This window comes from Oryzias latipes, chromosome 20 (genome assembly GCF_053564925.1).
Source record: "Oryzias latipes strain Hd-rR chromosome 20, Olatipes_Hd-rR_3.1".
Classification (NCBI taxonomy): Eukaryota; Metazoa; Chordata; class Actinopteri; order Beloniformes; family Adrianichthyidae; genus Oryzias; species Oryzias latipes.
Window position 1 is genome coordinate 14,261,384 of NC_136256.1, and position 14,565 is coordinate 14,275,948.

General features: G+C 42.9%; 1 protein-coding gene across 2 annotated transcripts in view; it reads left to right on the forward strand.

The window, feature by feature from the left end:
* The window catches only part of adarb2 (adenosine deaminase RNA specific B2 (inactive)), a 230,405-nt gene extending 219,633 nt beyond the window's left edge, over positions 1 to 10,772 (forward strand). For both annotated transcript variants that reach the window (XM_020712721.3, XM_020712719.3), the window contains exons 9-10: positions 8,623 to 8,804; positions 9,613 to 10,772. In XM_020712721.3, coding sequence (XP_020568380.1) covers positions 8,623 to 8,804; positions 9,613 to 9,789 — 359 coding nt within the window. In that variant the 3' untranslated portion in view covers positions 9,790 to 10,772. The remainder of the gene's footprint in view (positions 1 to 8,622; positions 8,805 to 9,612) is intronic.
* Positions 10,773 to 14,565: the final 3,793 nt, after the last annotated feature.

Genomic DNA, 14,565 nt, shown 5'->3' on the forward strand with positions numbered 1-14,565 from the left:
ACATTCTAAAATATCCCCGAACCAAGCACCAGTTGGAGCTACTGGTGCTTGAAATATTCATGTTTTCTTTGTATTATTCTGACAAGCGCGTAAATACTTGCTCTCTTCTTCTGAGTGAAAAGCGACTTTAAGAAGCGTAAAGTTGCGCAGCGCCACCTTGTGTACAGGAGTATTTCTGTTTACATTAAGCGCCATCTAATGTCAGGGAACGAAATTGCATGTTCGCTCGGCTCATCATCAGCGAAAATCGCCTGGGTGTGAACACAAAAAACGTGGCGAAAAACGCTGGCGAATAACGTCTGGCGAATATTCGTCCCGGTGTGTACGGGCCTTTAAGCGACTGCAGAGAAATAATCCTGGAGCTTTCCGCCCCCTGCATTCAAGAAGGGACCACATTATTAAGGATTAAAGTGTGACGCAAGGTGGTAGGACAGCATCATGTGTACCTCATAAGCATCTGCAACTTACATTAGTTTAAAAACATTTTATCAAACCCATTCGTACAGTAAAAGACACACCTGTGGTCCCCCTATGATTCGGTCGCTCCTCTCTACGACCCTCCATGGGCCCACATGACCCAATAACGGTATCGGTCAACCGCCTTTGTGGGTGCATGCTTTAAACGAACACAACCTCAGAATAACACAGATCTAAGTGTCTCATTGAAAGGATTAGTTTACGTACCTGTTGCTACTCCACCTGAAGGACTTTTAGAAGCTGCATTTTTTCGTAAAAGCAGCCCCAGCGCATTCATCTGAACGTGCAGCAGCCTCAGATGTGAAGCCGAATGATCCTCTAACAGACTGCTCTAATTCTGCCTCTTTCATGTCTGCCGAGCATTTCCCAGAGAAAGCATTGATCAAGCCTTCAATGAAGGAAAAATCAAATTGGCTATTACAGAAACACAGGAGTCAAGACCATTGAAGGGAAGAAATGAGCCATGAATAGAGCTAGAGGAGCAGAGGGGGTGGAGGTTGGATGGATAGAAGGGCCTTTTGTTCAAAGAGATGCGTCTGCAGAAGAGGGGGAAGATGGGTAATAAGAGACTTGGAGGATTGTTGCAGTGGCAGGTGATTCATTCCAGCTCTACACAGCGATGGGGGAAGAAGAGGCAAGCTTGGTGAATGGAAGAGCGAAAATGGGAAAATCAGCGATGATGCCCAGGTATGCATTGTAGCTTTGAAGATCAGCTATTGTATTATAACTGGCTGTCTGCCACATGATGAGAGTGGAGGTGTTCACTGATCAGCAGTCACAGAAATGGAGAAAGAAGCGGGAACATGGCATTGATGTAATAAATAAGTGGGCTGCAATCAAAGCGATTTAGAAAGCAGCAGCTCTTTTCCAGAAGGGTGACCAGATGGCGCTGGGATTTCTTGATGGCACAGGGAGTTTATTTCTCTTTTTCGCATGAAAGATGTTTGAGTTTAACATTTTTACGGTGAGCTCAGACATTTAAAAAAGCACTGGAGATGTTTTTATGTTGTGGAGAATTTGATTACTTCTCTGTGAAGGTCAAAGGTGCGTACCTTCCTACGAAAAATAAAAGTAAAAGCTGTCATTTTTGCAGGGGAGAAGAGTAAACTGAGTTTTTTTTTTTTTATTTAATTCTTGTTTGATTTGATACATTTTTCCCCTTTTTACTTATTGCATTTTTTGGACCATTAGACACTTAAAATCCTTTAATTGTCCCATAAAATCAGCAGTGAGCCTGGTTGCTCGTACTCACCTGGAACTGATTTTCTGTGGTACACGACGCTCAAAAATCTCTCCAAATGTTTTAATCGGGCTTTGTAAACTACAAAGCTGCGCCGATTGATGAATTGTTGGAGCATTATGGGTACTTACATGAGGATACCTACTGAGCTTCAGATGGTAAAAAGTGTTGACTTGTTCAGCGCTTTCTACCTTCCTTGAAGCCCCAAAGCACCTCACAGTCACAGTCCCATTCACACACTGGTGAATGTGTGAATGTGTGGTGAAAACCGGCGCCAACCTTCCACCAGAGGCAAGGTGGGGTTCAGTGTCTTGCCCAAGGACACTTTGACGGATGGGCGTGAAGGCGGGAATCGTACCTGCAATCAACTCAACTCAACTCAACTCAACTTTATTTATAAAGCACTTTAAACAGAACAAGGTTCACCAAAGTGCTGAACAATACAAAAATTAATAAAAGCACATGAAAATATAAAGCATAAAACACATAAAATAGGTCCGGATTCCAACTCAGTTAAAAGCCAAAGTGAAAAAATATGTTTTAAGAGCAGATTTAAAAATACTGAGTGAGTTTATCTGTCTGAGGTACAGGGGCAATTCGTTCCAGATTTTTGGTCCGAAGACTGAGAAGGCTCGGTCACCTCTCAGTTTTCTCCTGGTCTTCGAGACGACCAGCTGTGTCTGATTTGTTGACCTAAGGGAGCGGGGGGGATTGTACACCTGAATCAGGTCAGACAAATATTTTGGGGCGAGTCCATGGAGACATTTAAAAACAAATAGGAGAATTTTAAAATCAATGCGTAAGCGAACTGGGAGCCAGTGAAGAGATGCTAAAATGGGAGTGATATGTTCTTGTTTCCGTGTACCAGTTAGAAGACGGGCAGCTGCATTTTGGACTAACTGCAAACGAGCAAGTAATTTCTGGGAAAGCCCAACATAGAGAGCATTACAGTAGTCCAAACGTGTTGAAATAAAAGCATGGATTAAAATCTCAAAGTCATGGCGGGAGAGGAGAGGTTTAACCTTGGCCAGTTGTCTCAGGTGAAAAAAACTGGATTTCACCACTGAGTTTATATGAGCATTAAAAGTTAAATTGCTATCCAGTTTCACACCTAGACTTGTTGCTGTCTGTTTCAGGTGATCATTTAAAACGCCTAAGTCGACATGTGCCTTAGAGACATCACTTGGACCAAATAGCAGAACCTCTGTTTTTTCCTGGTTTAAGTGCAGGAAGTTACATGACATCCATGTCTTAATGTCATCAAGACATTCTAGTAACTGGTGAGCAGAATATGCTTCTTCCTGTTTTAACGGTATGTAAATCTGACTGTCGTCAGCATAGAGGTGGAATGAAATCCCGTGTTTGCGGAGAATAGACCCAAGTGGAAGCAGGTACAATGAAAAAAGAAGAGGCCCCAGAACAGAGCCCTGAGGTACACCACATGTGAAAGTTGCTCTACGGGATTCTGCACGTCCAAGACGGACACAGAAGCTCCTCTCATTTAAATAAGATCTGATACATTCTAAAGCACTACCTCGAAGACCCACCCAGCTTTCCAGGCGAGACAAAAGGATTTGGTGGTCAACTGTGTCGAATGCAGCTGCCAGATCGAGCAGAACCAAAACAACATGGTGACCGGCATCCGTTGCTAGAAAAATGTCATTTGAAACCCTCAATAGCGCAGACTCGGTACTGTGACGGGGTTTAAATCCTGACTGAAACACCTCAAGGATGCTGTTCTCCTCTAAAAACGTTGTTAACTGGCAGTACACAATTTTCTCCAAAACCTTCGAAAGGAAGGGGAGCTTAGAAATTGGTCTAAAGTTTGACAAAATGGAGGAGTCCAGGCCAGGCTTTTTAATAAGTGGTGTTACTACTGCATGTTTGAAGCACGAAGGCACACTCCCATGAATTAAACTGCCGTTAATTAAATCGAGAACATAGGGAGCCAGAGTGGGAAACACTTCTTTAAAAAGACGAGGTGGAACTGGATCATTGGGAGATCCTGATGGCTTCATCTGACTAATTAATTTTTCCAAGTAAGACAGACTGACATGCTCAAACCGGTGGAGAACAGTAGAACATGAGGTGGAGACGGAGTGACTGAAAGAGAGGGGGCTAATGAGGGTCCTAATGTTCTTGATTTTATCAATAAAAAAGGTCATAAACATCTCACAAACCTCAGTTGAGTTCTCAAGAGAGACCGATTGTGGAACATTTAAAACAGAGTTAATGGTTTTAAATAAAACCCGAGGATTGTGCTGGTTGCTTGCAATGATGTCTGAAAAATGTTTAGTTTTAGCAGCCTTCATGGTCTTTTGATAAGATCGCCAGCTGCCTCTCAACAACTGGAAGGAAACTTGCAGCCGGTCTTTCTTCCATTTCCGCTCGGCTCTCCTGCACTCTCGCCTGACGGCACGAGTGGTCTCATCTAACCAGGGCTCAGACCTCAACCTGGAGAGCCTTGTTTTTAGTGGAGCTACACTGTCTAAAACAGTTTGACAGGTTGAATACAAGCAGGATGACATGTTCTCAACATCTGAATTGCAGCTCTGATGTTCTGGTAAAATGATGGTAGAGTTAAAAGCTGCAGAGAATTGTGCGGCCGTATGGGAGTTAATAGTGCGACTGCATAAAAAAGGGGCTGGAAATTTAACTGTGTGACATGGCAGCTGTACATTAAACAAAACAGGCATGTGGTCAGAAAACAAAGCATCACAGATTTCAAGGTCGAAAGTTGTTAAGCCATGGGTTAAAATTAAGTCAAGTGTGTGACCATGTTCTTGCGTAGGGGCAGACACAAGTTGAACAAGATTAAAAGAGTTGATAAGATTCAAAAAGTCTCTGGCCGGTGCTTTATCAGGACAGCAGACATGAATATTAAAATCCCCAACTATCAAAATTCTGTCATATTTTGGCATTATTCCAGCCAAGAACACAGCGAAATCATCAATGAAGTCCTTGTTGTATTTTGGCGGCCTGTATATAACAGCACAAAACATTGAGAGAGCAGGGTCTAGTTTAAAGACGCTTGCCTCAAAACTAGAGTAGGTCTTTGTTAAAGTCACCTGTTTACAGTTGTAGCTGGTCCTGTAGACGGTGGCCACACCCCCTCCTCGACCTGACGATCTAGGAGCGCTTAAATATGAGCAATCCGGTGGTAAAAGTTCAGTGAAAGCGCTACTGTCGTCTCCAGAGATCCAAGTTTCAGTTACATAAAGGAAATCCAGTCGATGGGTCACGAAGAAATCCTTTAGGATGAAGGTTTTGTTGGCTAGCGATCTAGCGTTCACGAGCGCCATCCTAGCCGGGATTGGAGTGCCCTTCATTGGCAGAGCGCGAGGAAGCTGCCGCAGGTTGTGGAGGCCTCTCCCCCGCTTGCGGAGGTACGGCAAGGTGGGTCGACGGCCCCGCAGCTCCACGTCCACGCCGACCAGAGAAACCAAACAGGGAGCGACCGGGTCCGTACAACGTACAGCTTTCAGTTTCACCAGTAAACCGCTACGTCTCCCTCGCCGCCTGCGCCGCCATCGCGGAAGCGGAGCACGATACAGGTGAGCTGGTATGCTTGAGAAAAGCGGGGGACAGCGCGATTCTTGCCCGGGGAATTTAAGTTGAAGCGGATTTTGAAACGGGTTTCTGAAGGGGGGACGTAGATTCAGAAGAGTTTGGCGATCGTAGATCAGCAACAAGTTGACATTCGTCACTAAAGTCAGTAAACAAAGCGCAAATACAAACAACACTCGTAGAGACAGAAGGCTAGCCAAGCACACCACGGCGCCATCTTGACCAATCTTACAATCAGGGATTGACTGCCCTGCCGCTTCACCACGGCACCATATGTTATGTGTTACATCTGAACAATGTCAAGACTTACTGTCAATAAAGTTTGATTTGTGTGTGGTGTTTCAATCTACAAAGACTGCTATAAATACACCAACATAAATAACAGCAGTTTACTTGAAAAACTTCCTATCAGCTCATCTGACCAATCGCCTTTCTCTCCCTAACCCTAAAATCTATTGCAATAACTAAAAGAAAGGTTTCTGTTTAAAGTTAGTCTTTTTATATATTGCATAAAAAAGACGTGGAAAAGAACCAGAAAATTCAGTTAGTTATGGAGATTAAAGTGTTTCTTAATTTGATTCAATAAAATGAATATGCTCTCAGCTCATAGTTCCTAAACTCCCACAGAGCAGGATAAAAACATGTTCAAAGAACCAAAATACATTTTCTTGCTTTTTTTAAAAGCTCACACATGGCATACTTTAAAATATGAGTAATGCATCAACAATTTTTTTTTTAGAAAAATGAAATCTCCATTTTTATTTTGATTGATTTGATTTTTAAAACAATTCCTAATCATGTTTTGTCACTGATTGGTCTTGAAGTTTCACCCAGATCATCTTTTGATCTATTGAAAAAAGGTAAGAAAAACATAATTTTTATTATTATTTTGCTGTTTTTAGCTCAAATCAATAAACCTGTGTCGTTTTTTGGATATTGTATTAGCAGAGCGGCAGGAGTTCATGAGAATTGAGTTGTGGAGAAGACCATTTGTGCAATGCAACCCCACCCCCCTCAGTCACTCATAAGTGAGAGCTGTCTGTTTACACTCTCCCACTAGCTTACAGTCCCTCACACCCAACATTAGTGGTGCACTAAAAATGTTGAACTATATTGGGGTTATTGAGCCTGTCCAGTGTATATTTTGGTCTTGATTTACAACGATTTAAATAAAGAAATACAAAGAAATGCAATTTTTAAGCTTAATTTTCTTTCTATATGTCCTCCATCATCAGAAAAATGCCACAAGAACATCTTAAAAACACCAAAAACTGTATTTTCATCAGTGTGGGTCTTTAACCCTTGTGCTATCTTAGATGACCCCACCCTTACATTGACGTGTTCTCCCTACCATGACAAAGGTGGATAAAGGTGGAAAGATTTCATGTAATCCATAGACACCAGTGAAGACCACAAATCATTGAAGAAAAAAGGTTCAGTGCACTGTCTAGGGGGTCTAGATGACCCGACTCCCAATGTTAAAGTGCCTAGGATAGCACAAGGGTTAAAGACCACAAAGAAAGGACATAGGTGCTAAACCTGCTGTTAGACAGGTGTGGCAGCATTGTTAGTGACTGCTGAGACGCTCATTCATGAGGATGTAACCCCTGTGCTATCCTAGGCACTTTAACATTGGGAGTTGGGTCATTTAGACCCACTAGACAGTGCTCTGAACCTTTTTTCTTCAATGATTTGTGATCTTCACTGGTGTCCATGGATTACATGAAATCTTTCCACCTTTATCCACCTTTGTCATGGTAGGGAAAACACGTCAATGTAAGGGTGGGGTCATAGGATAGCACAAGGGTTAAAGGCTCTGTTATAAGAACTCAAAGAGATTTTTTTGTTGTGTGTGTGGTAAACAAATCAGGTAAGAGTGTATGCACTGATCCCAACCTCCATGATGCACATAATGAAATATTATTTAAAATGAAGAGTTTCAGCCACACATGAATAAACTTTTTAAACACGTTATATGTTTTTATAACACACGATCGTAGAGAAAACTTTGCACATTCAAATCAATAGCACCAAATTTTACTGCGAGTTCTTGTTACATCATAAAATGTTGGGTTTTGTTTCACTGTGGATTCACCCTGTGGTCTAACCCAAAGACTATTTTCATCTGAACATGTCAGTATCAGTTCACTCCCAAGTTTAGTCCTGAATTAAATAATGTAAATTAAGACGACGGTATCTAGGAGAAAAGAAAATAACCCAGTGTGCAAATTCTGAAAGGTGCAAATCAAAGTCCCACTACAATTATTCCTTGATTTATTGTAAAAGCTTCCCAGTGGACTGTTTAAACAAAAAAAATGTAATTTTTAGACAAAGCAACCCTATCCCCACTTCACGACACCCATAACTGAGAGCTCTCTGTTTACACGCGCTACCTCTAGCTTCTCCAGCCAGCTTACAGTCCCTCACAACCCCGACCTAACACTAGCGGTGCAACAAAAGTAAGAGTAATATTGGAGCTGTCCAGCTGTACAGTTTTGATCCAGATTCCAGTTCATACGAGGAAAACAAAGACGTTCATGGATCTATTTGTCTACAAGTGGATGGATCAGAATGGAGCAGAGCAGGGAGCTTATGGTCCACCCAATGTATTGTCTGCATCACAAATAAGCTCTTTCTGAAACAACATTTTACTGTCTGCTCCTTGATTCACAACGATTTGAATAAACAAATAATGGAGTGGGTTTTCAATATATGATAGAAGACAGCTTAGTTTATTTATTTTATTTTACGTTTCCTACTTGTCTCATATAGTCCTTCCAGGCCAGATTGCTTACAATAGTAATTTTACAAAACATCGCTTCCAAACAATCGTCAGTTTTGACTGTTTTCTTAAGATTTGGTCTACTCTAAATATTACAGTGTGAAAGCAACCCAAAGTGCAATTAAGGTTACAAAGGGGGCAGAATTTGTCTCCTAATTATCCCAACATGAGCTGAGGGGGCAGCAAGAGTAAAAGAAAGAGAAACATATTTCTCGTCTTTTTTTTGGGCTGTTTTTGCTCCTTTTTACCACTTCCTGTTTGCTTTTCAGCTTTCAGTTGTGGACAGCAGGCAGTCCTGGTACAAATATAGATTTTCTGAACTTTAGTGTTGTTTTACCAACATCCTTACTCAGTAAAAAAATATGTATATTATGTATTAAAAAACATATTTGCAACTTTGCTTCCAAATCTTTGCACAGACCTCAAGACGAGAGTGCAAAGAGGCCGAAAGAAAAAAAAACACAAAAATTCACTCACGGGTGCAGTTTGAAGTGATAAAAATGAATGCATCACCCGCCGGCAGGCCTCTGAAAGGGACTGTCTTTCCTGGCTGCAGGACTGAGCAGTGCAGAGTACCAGCAGCCGGGAAAGGCCGCCTGCGTCAGCGTGAACTGGACTGTGGGTGACGTGCAGCTGGAGGTGGTCAACACAGTGACGGGTCGGAGGCGAGACTCGGGGGCGCCTTCCCGCCTCTGCAAACACGCCCTGTTCACTCGCTGGAGTCGGCTGTACCGCAAGGTGAGGGCAAATCCTCAGCTCTTTGTTAAACTTTTTTTTTTTTAAAAGCAGATTCAAAACTAAAAAATATTTAATGCTGGCAAGGTTTTACAGTTCCAATCTTGACTTATCTCACTCCACAGGCTTTTCTACGCAGTCTGACTTTAGTTTAGAAGAAATACATTTACTGTGGAACAGCACTAAACCTTGGATAAAGAAAAAGGCTTCCTCTTTTTTAGTCTGTTATAAAAATGTAAAATTTTTGTTCTTCAAAGAAGAAAAAAGATTAAAAACTTACAAATATTTTACAGCTCCAAAAGCATCACCAGCCTTAAAAGAAAAGAAAAAAGGATTTCCTGTCGCCATAGCAACATCCGGTTCTCATCAGAACTCGGCCTGATCCTCACCTGCTCCACCTTCACTCCAAAATTTTATGCACCAGACGCCAAATGGCAGCTGTTAAGGCGTAATGACTATGAAACCATAATTATTTGGAAAAGTCCTGGAGTAAGCGCCCCCCCACCTCCACCCTAAGTGCTCCCATCACACTACAGATGAGCGCCACGCTACAGCAGGCGTACTAATCTCTAAAAGAAACTTCAGCTCTCCACCGATCTCCATTGTTTCCCCTATCAACGGCGGGAACGCACAAGGAGGCGCAGAGAAAGTGCAATTGCTTGTGAAATTTAAATGTGGAGATTACACAGCTGTTGGGGCCCTCCCCCCATCCCTCTCCCCATCCCTCTGCCGACCCCACCCAAATGCTTCCGTGCCGCCTCATGTCCTCTCGCCTGCTCCTCTCTGACGCCCTCTCCTCCTTTTTTTCCAGTTGGGGATCCACGCGTCCGGATCTGCGGACGGTCAGCTCATGTACTACGAGGCCAAGATGGCGGCGCGCCCCTACCAGACAGCCAAGCAGCAGTGGTTCAGGTCCCTGCAGGAAACGGGCCTTGGTACCTGGGTCAAAAAGCCCCCAGAGCAGGAGCACTTCCTGTTGTCCATCTGAGTTGGGGGGGCGTGTTTGTGTGTGCGAGCTGGCGTTTGTGTGACCTTTAGTTTTTATTTCAAGGGGGTAAGATGCCACATTTTCAGCATGTCAGGCTCAAATGGGACAAAAAGCACCGGGAGGGGGGGTGGGACTCTTTTCTCCGGCTGTGCTTTGAGCTCACATGCACCCCTTCTTCGCCTGTCAAGGAAGGGTGGGGTAACCTTGAGCGGAATGAAAGGCAGCCGCTATCTTGTCATCAGCTATTTCCGGGCCCCAAAGCTCCCGCTGAGGAGCAGAGCCACAGGAGAAAGACAGCGAGACAGACGGAGACGGAGGGAAAGAAGGGAAAGAAGAAAAAAAAAAGGGGGGCCCACGTCCAATTACCGGCCCTGTCAGGGTGACGGCTGATGGAAAAGGAGCAAGGAGGAGGACAGACGGCAGCTTCTTTTTCCATTTCTATCTTTGTCCTTCTCCTAACTCACCCTTTTACTCCGGCGCTTGTCCCCTTTTGTCCCCCTCTTCTCCCCACACCTGAAATAAGTGAATCCACGACAAAAAGAGTTTCTCAGGAGACGCTACTCGTCACCAATGAGAGACTCCTTCCAGGGCCGCGAACCCACGCGGCCTCCCCACTCCGAGAAAACTTTCAACAGAACACGTGACCGTGTAAATTCGTACGTTGGGAGTATTTCGTCGTCGGACTCCTCCATCTGTTTCACTGTGTGACGTCCTGATGCAGCTCAGTGTTTGTATTCATCACCTTTATGAGCGTGCTCCTGTTACCGCCTGGAGACCACCGCCAGCAGCTGAGAGGAAAATATTAGAAGTTAGAGCGACATCTGGTGGTGTCACAGTTGATCTGCAACCGTGTGCTCCGGAGGTTTGACAGCAGCAGGTTTGATCCAGGTGTGACTTTCATTCCATTTCTCCATCACTAGAGAGTTTTTTTTTTTTTTTTTGGTAAGTTTTGTGTCTTTTATTAATAAAGTAAAACCCAACTGTGGCTCTGTGTGTTTTTTCCTTGACAAAAATAATTAATCAATTTTACATCATATTAGAAGAGAAATAGAGATGCTGATTTTGGCTAATGTTTCTTTTAACCCTTGTGCTATCTTAGGCACTTTACCGTTGGGAGTTGGGTCATCAAGACCCACTAGACAGTGCTCTGAACCTTTTTTCTTCAATGATTTGTGGTCTTCACTGGTGTCCATGGATTACATGAAATCTTTCCACCTTTATCCACCTTTGTCATGGTAGGGAGAACACGTCAATGTAAGGGTGGGGTCATCTAAGATAGCACAAGGGTTAACTTCAACAAAACACATCACAGGTTGAAGGATGTGAAGAAGGATTATTGATCAGTGTTTCAGAATGTAAAGGCGGCTGTAATCATAGCAGACGGATCAGAAACTACAGGATTTTTTGTTTATTTAAAGTGTCTGCAAATGTAAAAAGGTGGAGAGAGCTGGTATAGCTGATAAAAAGGTTCATGAGTAAAAAGCACAGCAGACACACTTGTGCGTTTCTCCAGATGAACACTAAGGAACCTGATTAGCTGGAATAGACTCCAGTAGAAACAGGCCAATCTAAAAGAGGGGTGGGGGGGTCCTTGAAAACACGGAGAACTCCCTACTTTGACCTTCAGACCATGGTTAACATATTGTGTTGAATTTGATATTAATATCTGACTAGGTTAAAAAAAAGAAGAAAAAAAACCTCCTGACAGGTTTTGGTTTCTAATTTGCTCCGATGTGGAGGTTTCTCCACTATCTAGCTCTTTCTGCGCTGTCATGATCACCTGTCAGCGTGATAATGTGCCGGCCCTCAGAAGCATCCCTATACGATTATTACAGGACCCCCCCCCCCTCGCTCCACGCTCTCTGCAGGGCCTCCCCAGGGAAATCCACAAGGAAATGGCTCGGCTGTGGCAGGTGTCAAACAGAGCAGGCACCAAATTAGCCTGGAGGAGGAATGAGGTGAGGAGGAGGAGGAGGAAGAGGAGGCGTTCTCCGTAACAACCCTCCCCAATCCCTCCAGCCAAGGCATAAACACCATAATTGACAATTTGCTCCAGCTGCTGGTCATAGTCGGACAGCTTTAATCTAATGGAGAAGGACAGAGAGACGCTCGGCGGGATCCTGTGCCCCGCAGGTTCATGCTGTCTGTCAGAGGAAACCCAACACTGTCACCACGGCCTGTGAGGTCACACCACCACTCTGCACGGTCCTCACCATTGACTGTACAGTAGAATTGGAATGAGTGACCCCGCCCCCCTGGCGTTCTAAGCCAGGAGTACCTACTGGTTCCAAGAAGCCAAAGTCCCATAGACTTCTATACAGAAATAAACAGATATTACTCAGTCGTTCTATTGGTCAGAATAACCTTTCTTGCTCTGATAACATTTTTAGCACGTTTCTTGATAAACCTCTTTTTTTCCAGTAGTGAACGTCATAAGTTATCAACGGACCAATCAGATGCCTCAGTAACAGTAGGTGGTCTCACATTGAGCAAACGCTTGACAGATTCTTCAGAGTCCACTTTCAAATGGTAGGGGTGTGGCCTTCCAACAAGCTCACTCCTGATAGGCGAGAGTGGTTGTCATAGAAATCTGGACAGCTTTAACCAATCACCACTTTTTGTGGATATCATAGAATTCTTTTTCCACCTCCTTACCCTTTTATGTTTTTAAAAAGGAGATGCAATATGTCAGACTGACTTTTCCTGAACAAATTTCCCAAGATAAGGCTACAGTTATTTTATTTTGCAAAATTTTGCAGATTCTCTTTTTTCAAATTTGTTTTAGGTGACCCATAAGGTATTAAAATGTCTGCCTTTGCAGCTGATCATTTTTTAAAAAAGTCCGTCTTTGAGTTAAAACAAATGACCAGCTGTTGCTTCAGAGGGATTTTAACGTTTCCTTTTTCCGTTTTCTTTAATGCATATATTTTTCATTTGTTTAGGGTCCACACAACCTCAAAAACCGTTTCCCTTATAATGAAAGCAATGAAAAAAGATTATTTTTGTGTGATTCTGCAACAGACCTGTTAAAGATGGAACAACAGTAGTTGGGATAGGCTCCAGCAACCTGATGACCGCAAAAGAGAGTAAGAAGGTTTGGAAAATAGACAGATGGATGATTAAAGATTATTTGTGCATTTTTACTTTAAACTGAAAAAACAGAAATCCATGGGAATCTATGGAAGTACGAGGATACTTGTTTTGATAGGTTCAAATATTCCCAGACGTCATGAAAACGGGAAGAACTAGATTCTGGATTGAGAAAGTGTCATTGGATAAAACCTCCATCTACAGTCAGGAACATAAATATTTGGACAGAGACACATTCTTTCTAATTTAATTTCTGGACATTACAACAGTGAATTTTAAATAAAAAAACTCAGATGCCATTGAAGTGCAGACTTTTAGTTTTTATTCCATGGGTTGAACAAAAAGATTGCATTAAAATGTGAAAAACTAAAGCATTTTTTAAACACAATCCCTTCATTTCATGAGCTCGTAAATAATTGGACAAATGATTTCCATGCTATTGCATGGGCAGGTATGGGCAATTGCCATGTTATGTCATTATGAGTGAAGCAGATAAAAGGCCTGGAGTTGATTAGAGGACTCGTGCTTGCATTTTGAAGATTTTGCTGTGAACAGACAACATGCGGTCAAAGGAGCTCTCCATGCAGGTGAAAGGAGCCATCATTAAGATCAACAGTGTGGTGCATCCTGAGAAAGAAAGAAAGCACTGGTGAACTCAGCAATGCAAAAAGACCTGGACGTCCAGAGAAGACAACAGTGGTGGATGATCGCAGAATCATTTCCATGGTGAAGAGGAACCCGTTCACAACAGCCAAATAAGTGAACAACACTCTCCAGGAGGTAGGCGTATCAATATCCAAGTCTACCATAAAAAGAAGACTGCATGGAAGTAGATACAGAGGGTACACTGCAAGATGCAAGCCACTCATAAGCCTCAAGAATAGGAAGGCTAGATTGGACTTTGCTAAAAAGCATCTAAAAAAGCCAGCACAGTTCTGGAAAAACATTCTTTGGACAGATGAAACCAAAATCAACCTCTACCAGAATGATGGTAAGAGAAAAGTATGGAGAAGCTCATGATCCAAAGCACACTACATCATCAGTAAAACACTGTGGAGGCAGTGTGATGGTCTGGGCGTGCGTGGCTGCTAGTGGCACTGGGACACTAGTGTTTATTGATGACGTGACACAGGACAGAAGCAGCCCAATGAATTCTGAGGTGTTCAGAGACAGACTGACCGAGCAAATCCAGCTGAATGCAGCCAAACTGATTGGGCGGCGTTTCATATTACAGATGGACAACGACCCAAAACATACAGCCAAAGCAACTCAGGAGTTTATTAAAGCAAAGAAGTGGAATATTCTTGAATCAGTCACCTGATCTTAACTCAATTGAGCAGCATTTCACTTGTTGAAGACTAAACTTCAGACAGAAAGGCCAATAAACAAACAGCAACTGAAAGCCGCTGCAGTAAAGGCCTGGCAGAGAATTCAGAAGGAGAAAACCCAGCATCTGGTGATGTCCATGAGCTCAAGACTTCAAGCTTTCATTGCCAACAAAGGGTTTTTAACCAAATATCAGTAATGACCATTTTGTTTTCAGTTATTTCATTTGTCCAATTACTTACGAGCCCATGAAATGAAGGGATTGTGTTTTAAAAATGCTTTTATTTTTCACATTTTTATGCAATTTGTTCAACCCATGGAATAAAAGCTGAAAGTCTGCACTTCAATGGCATCTGAGTT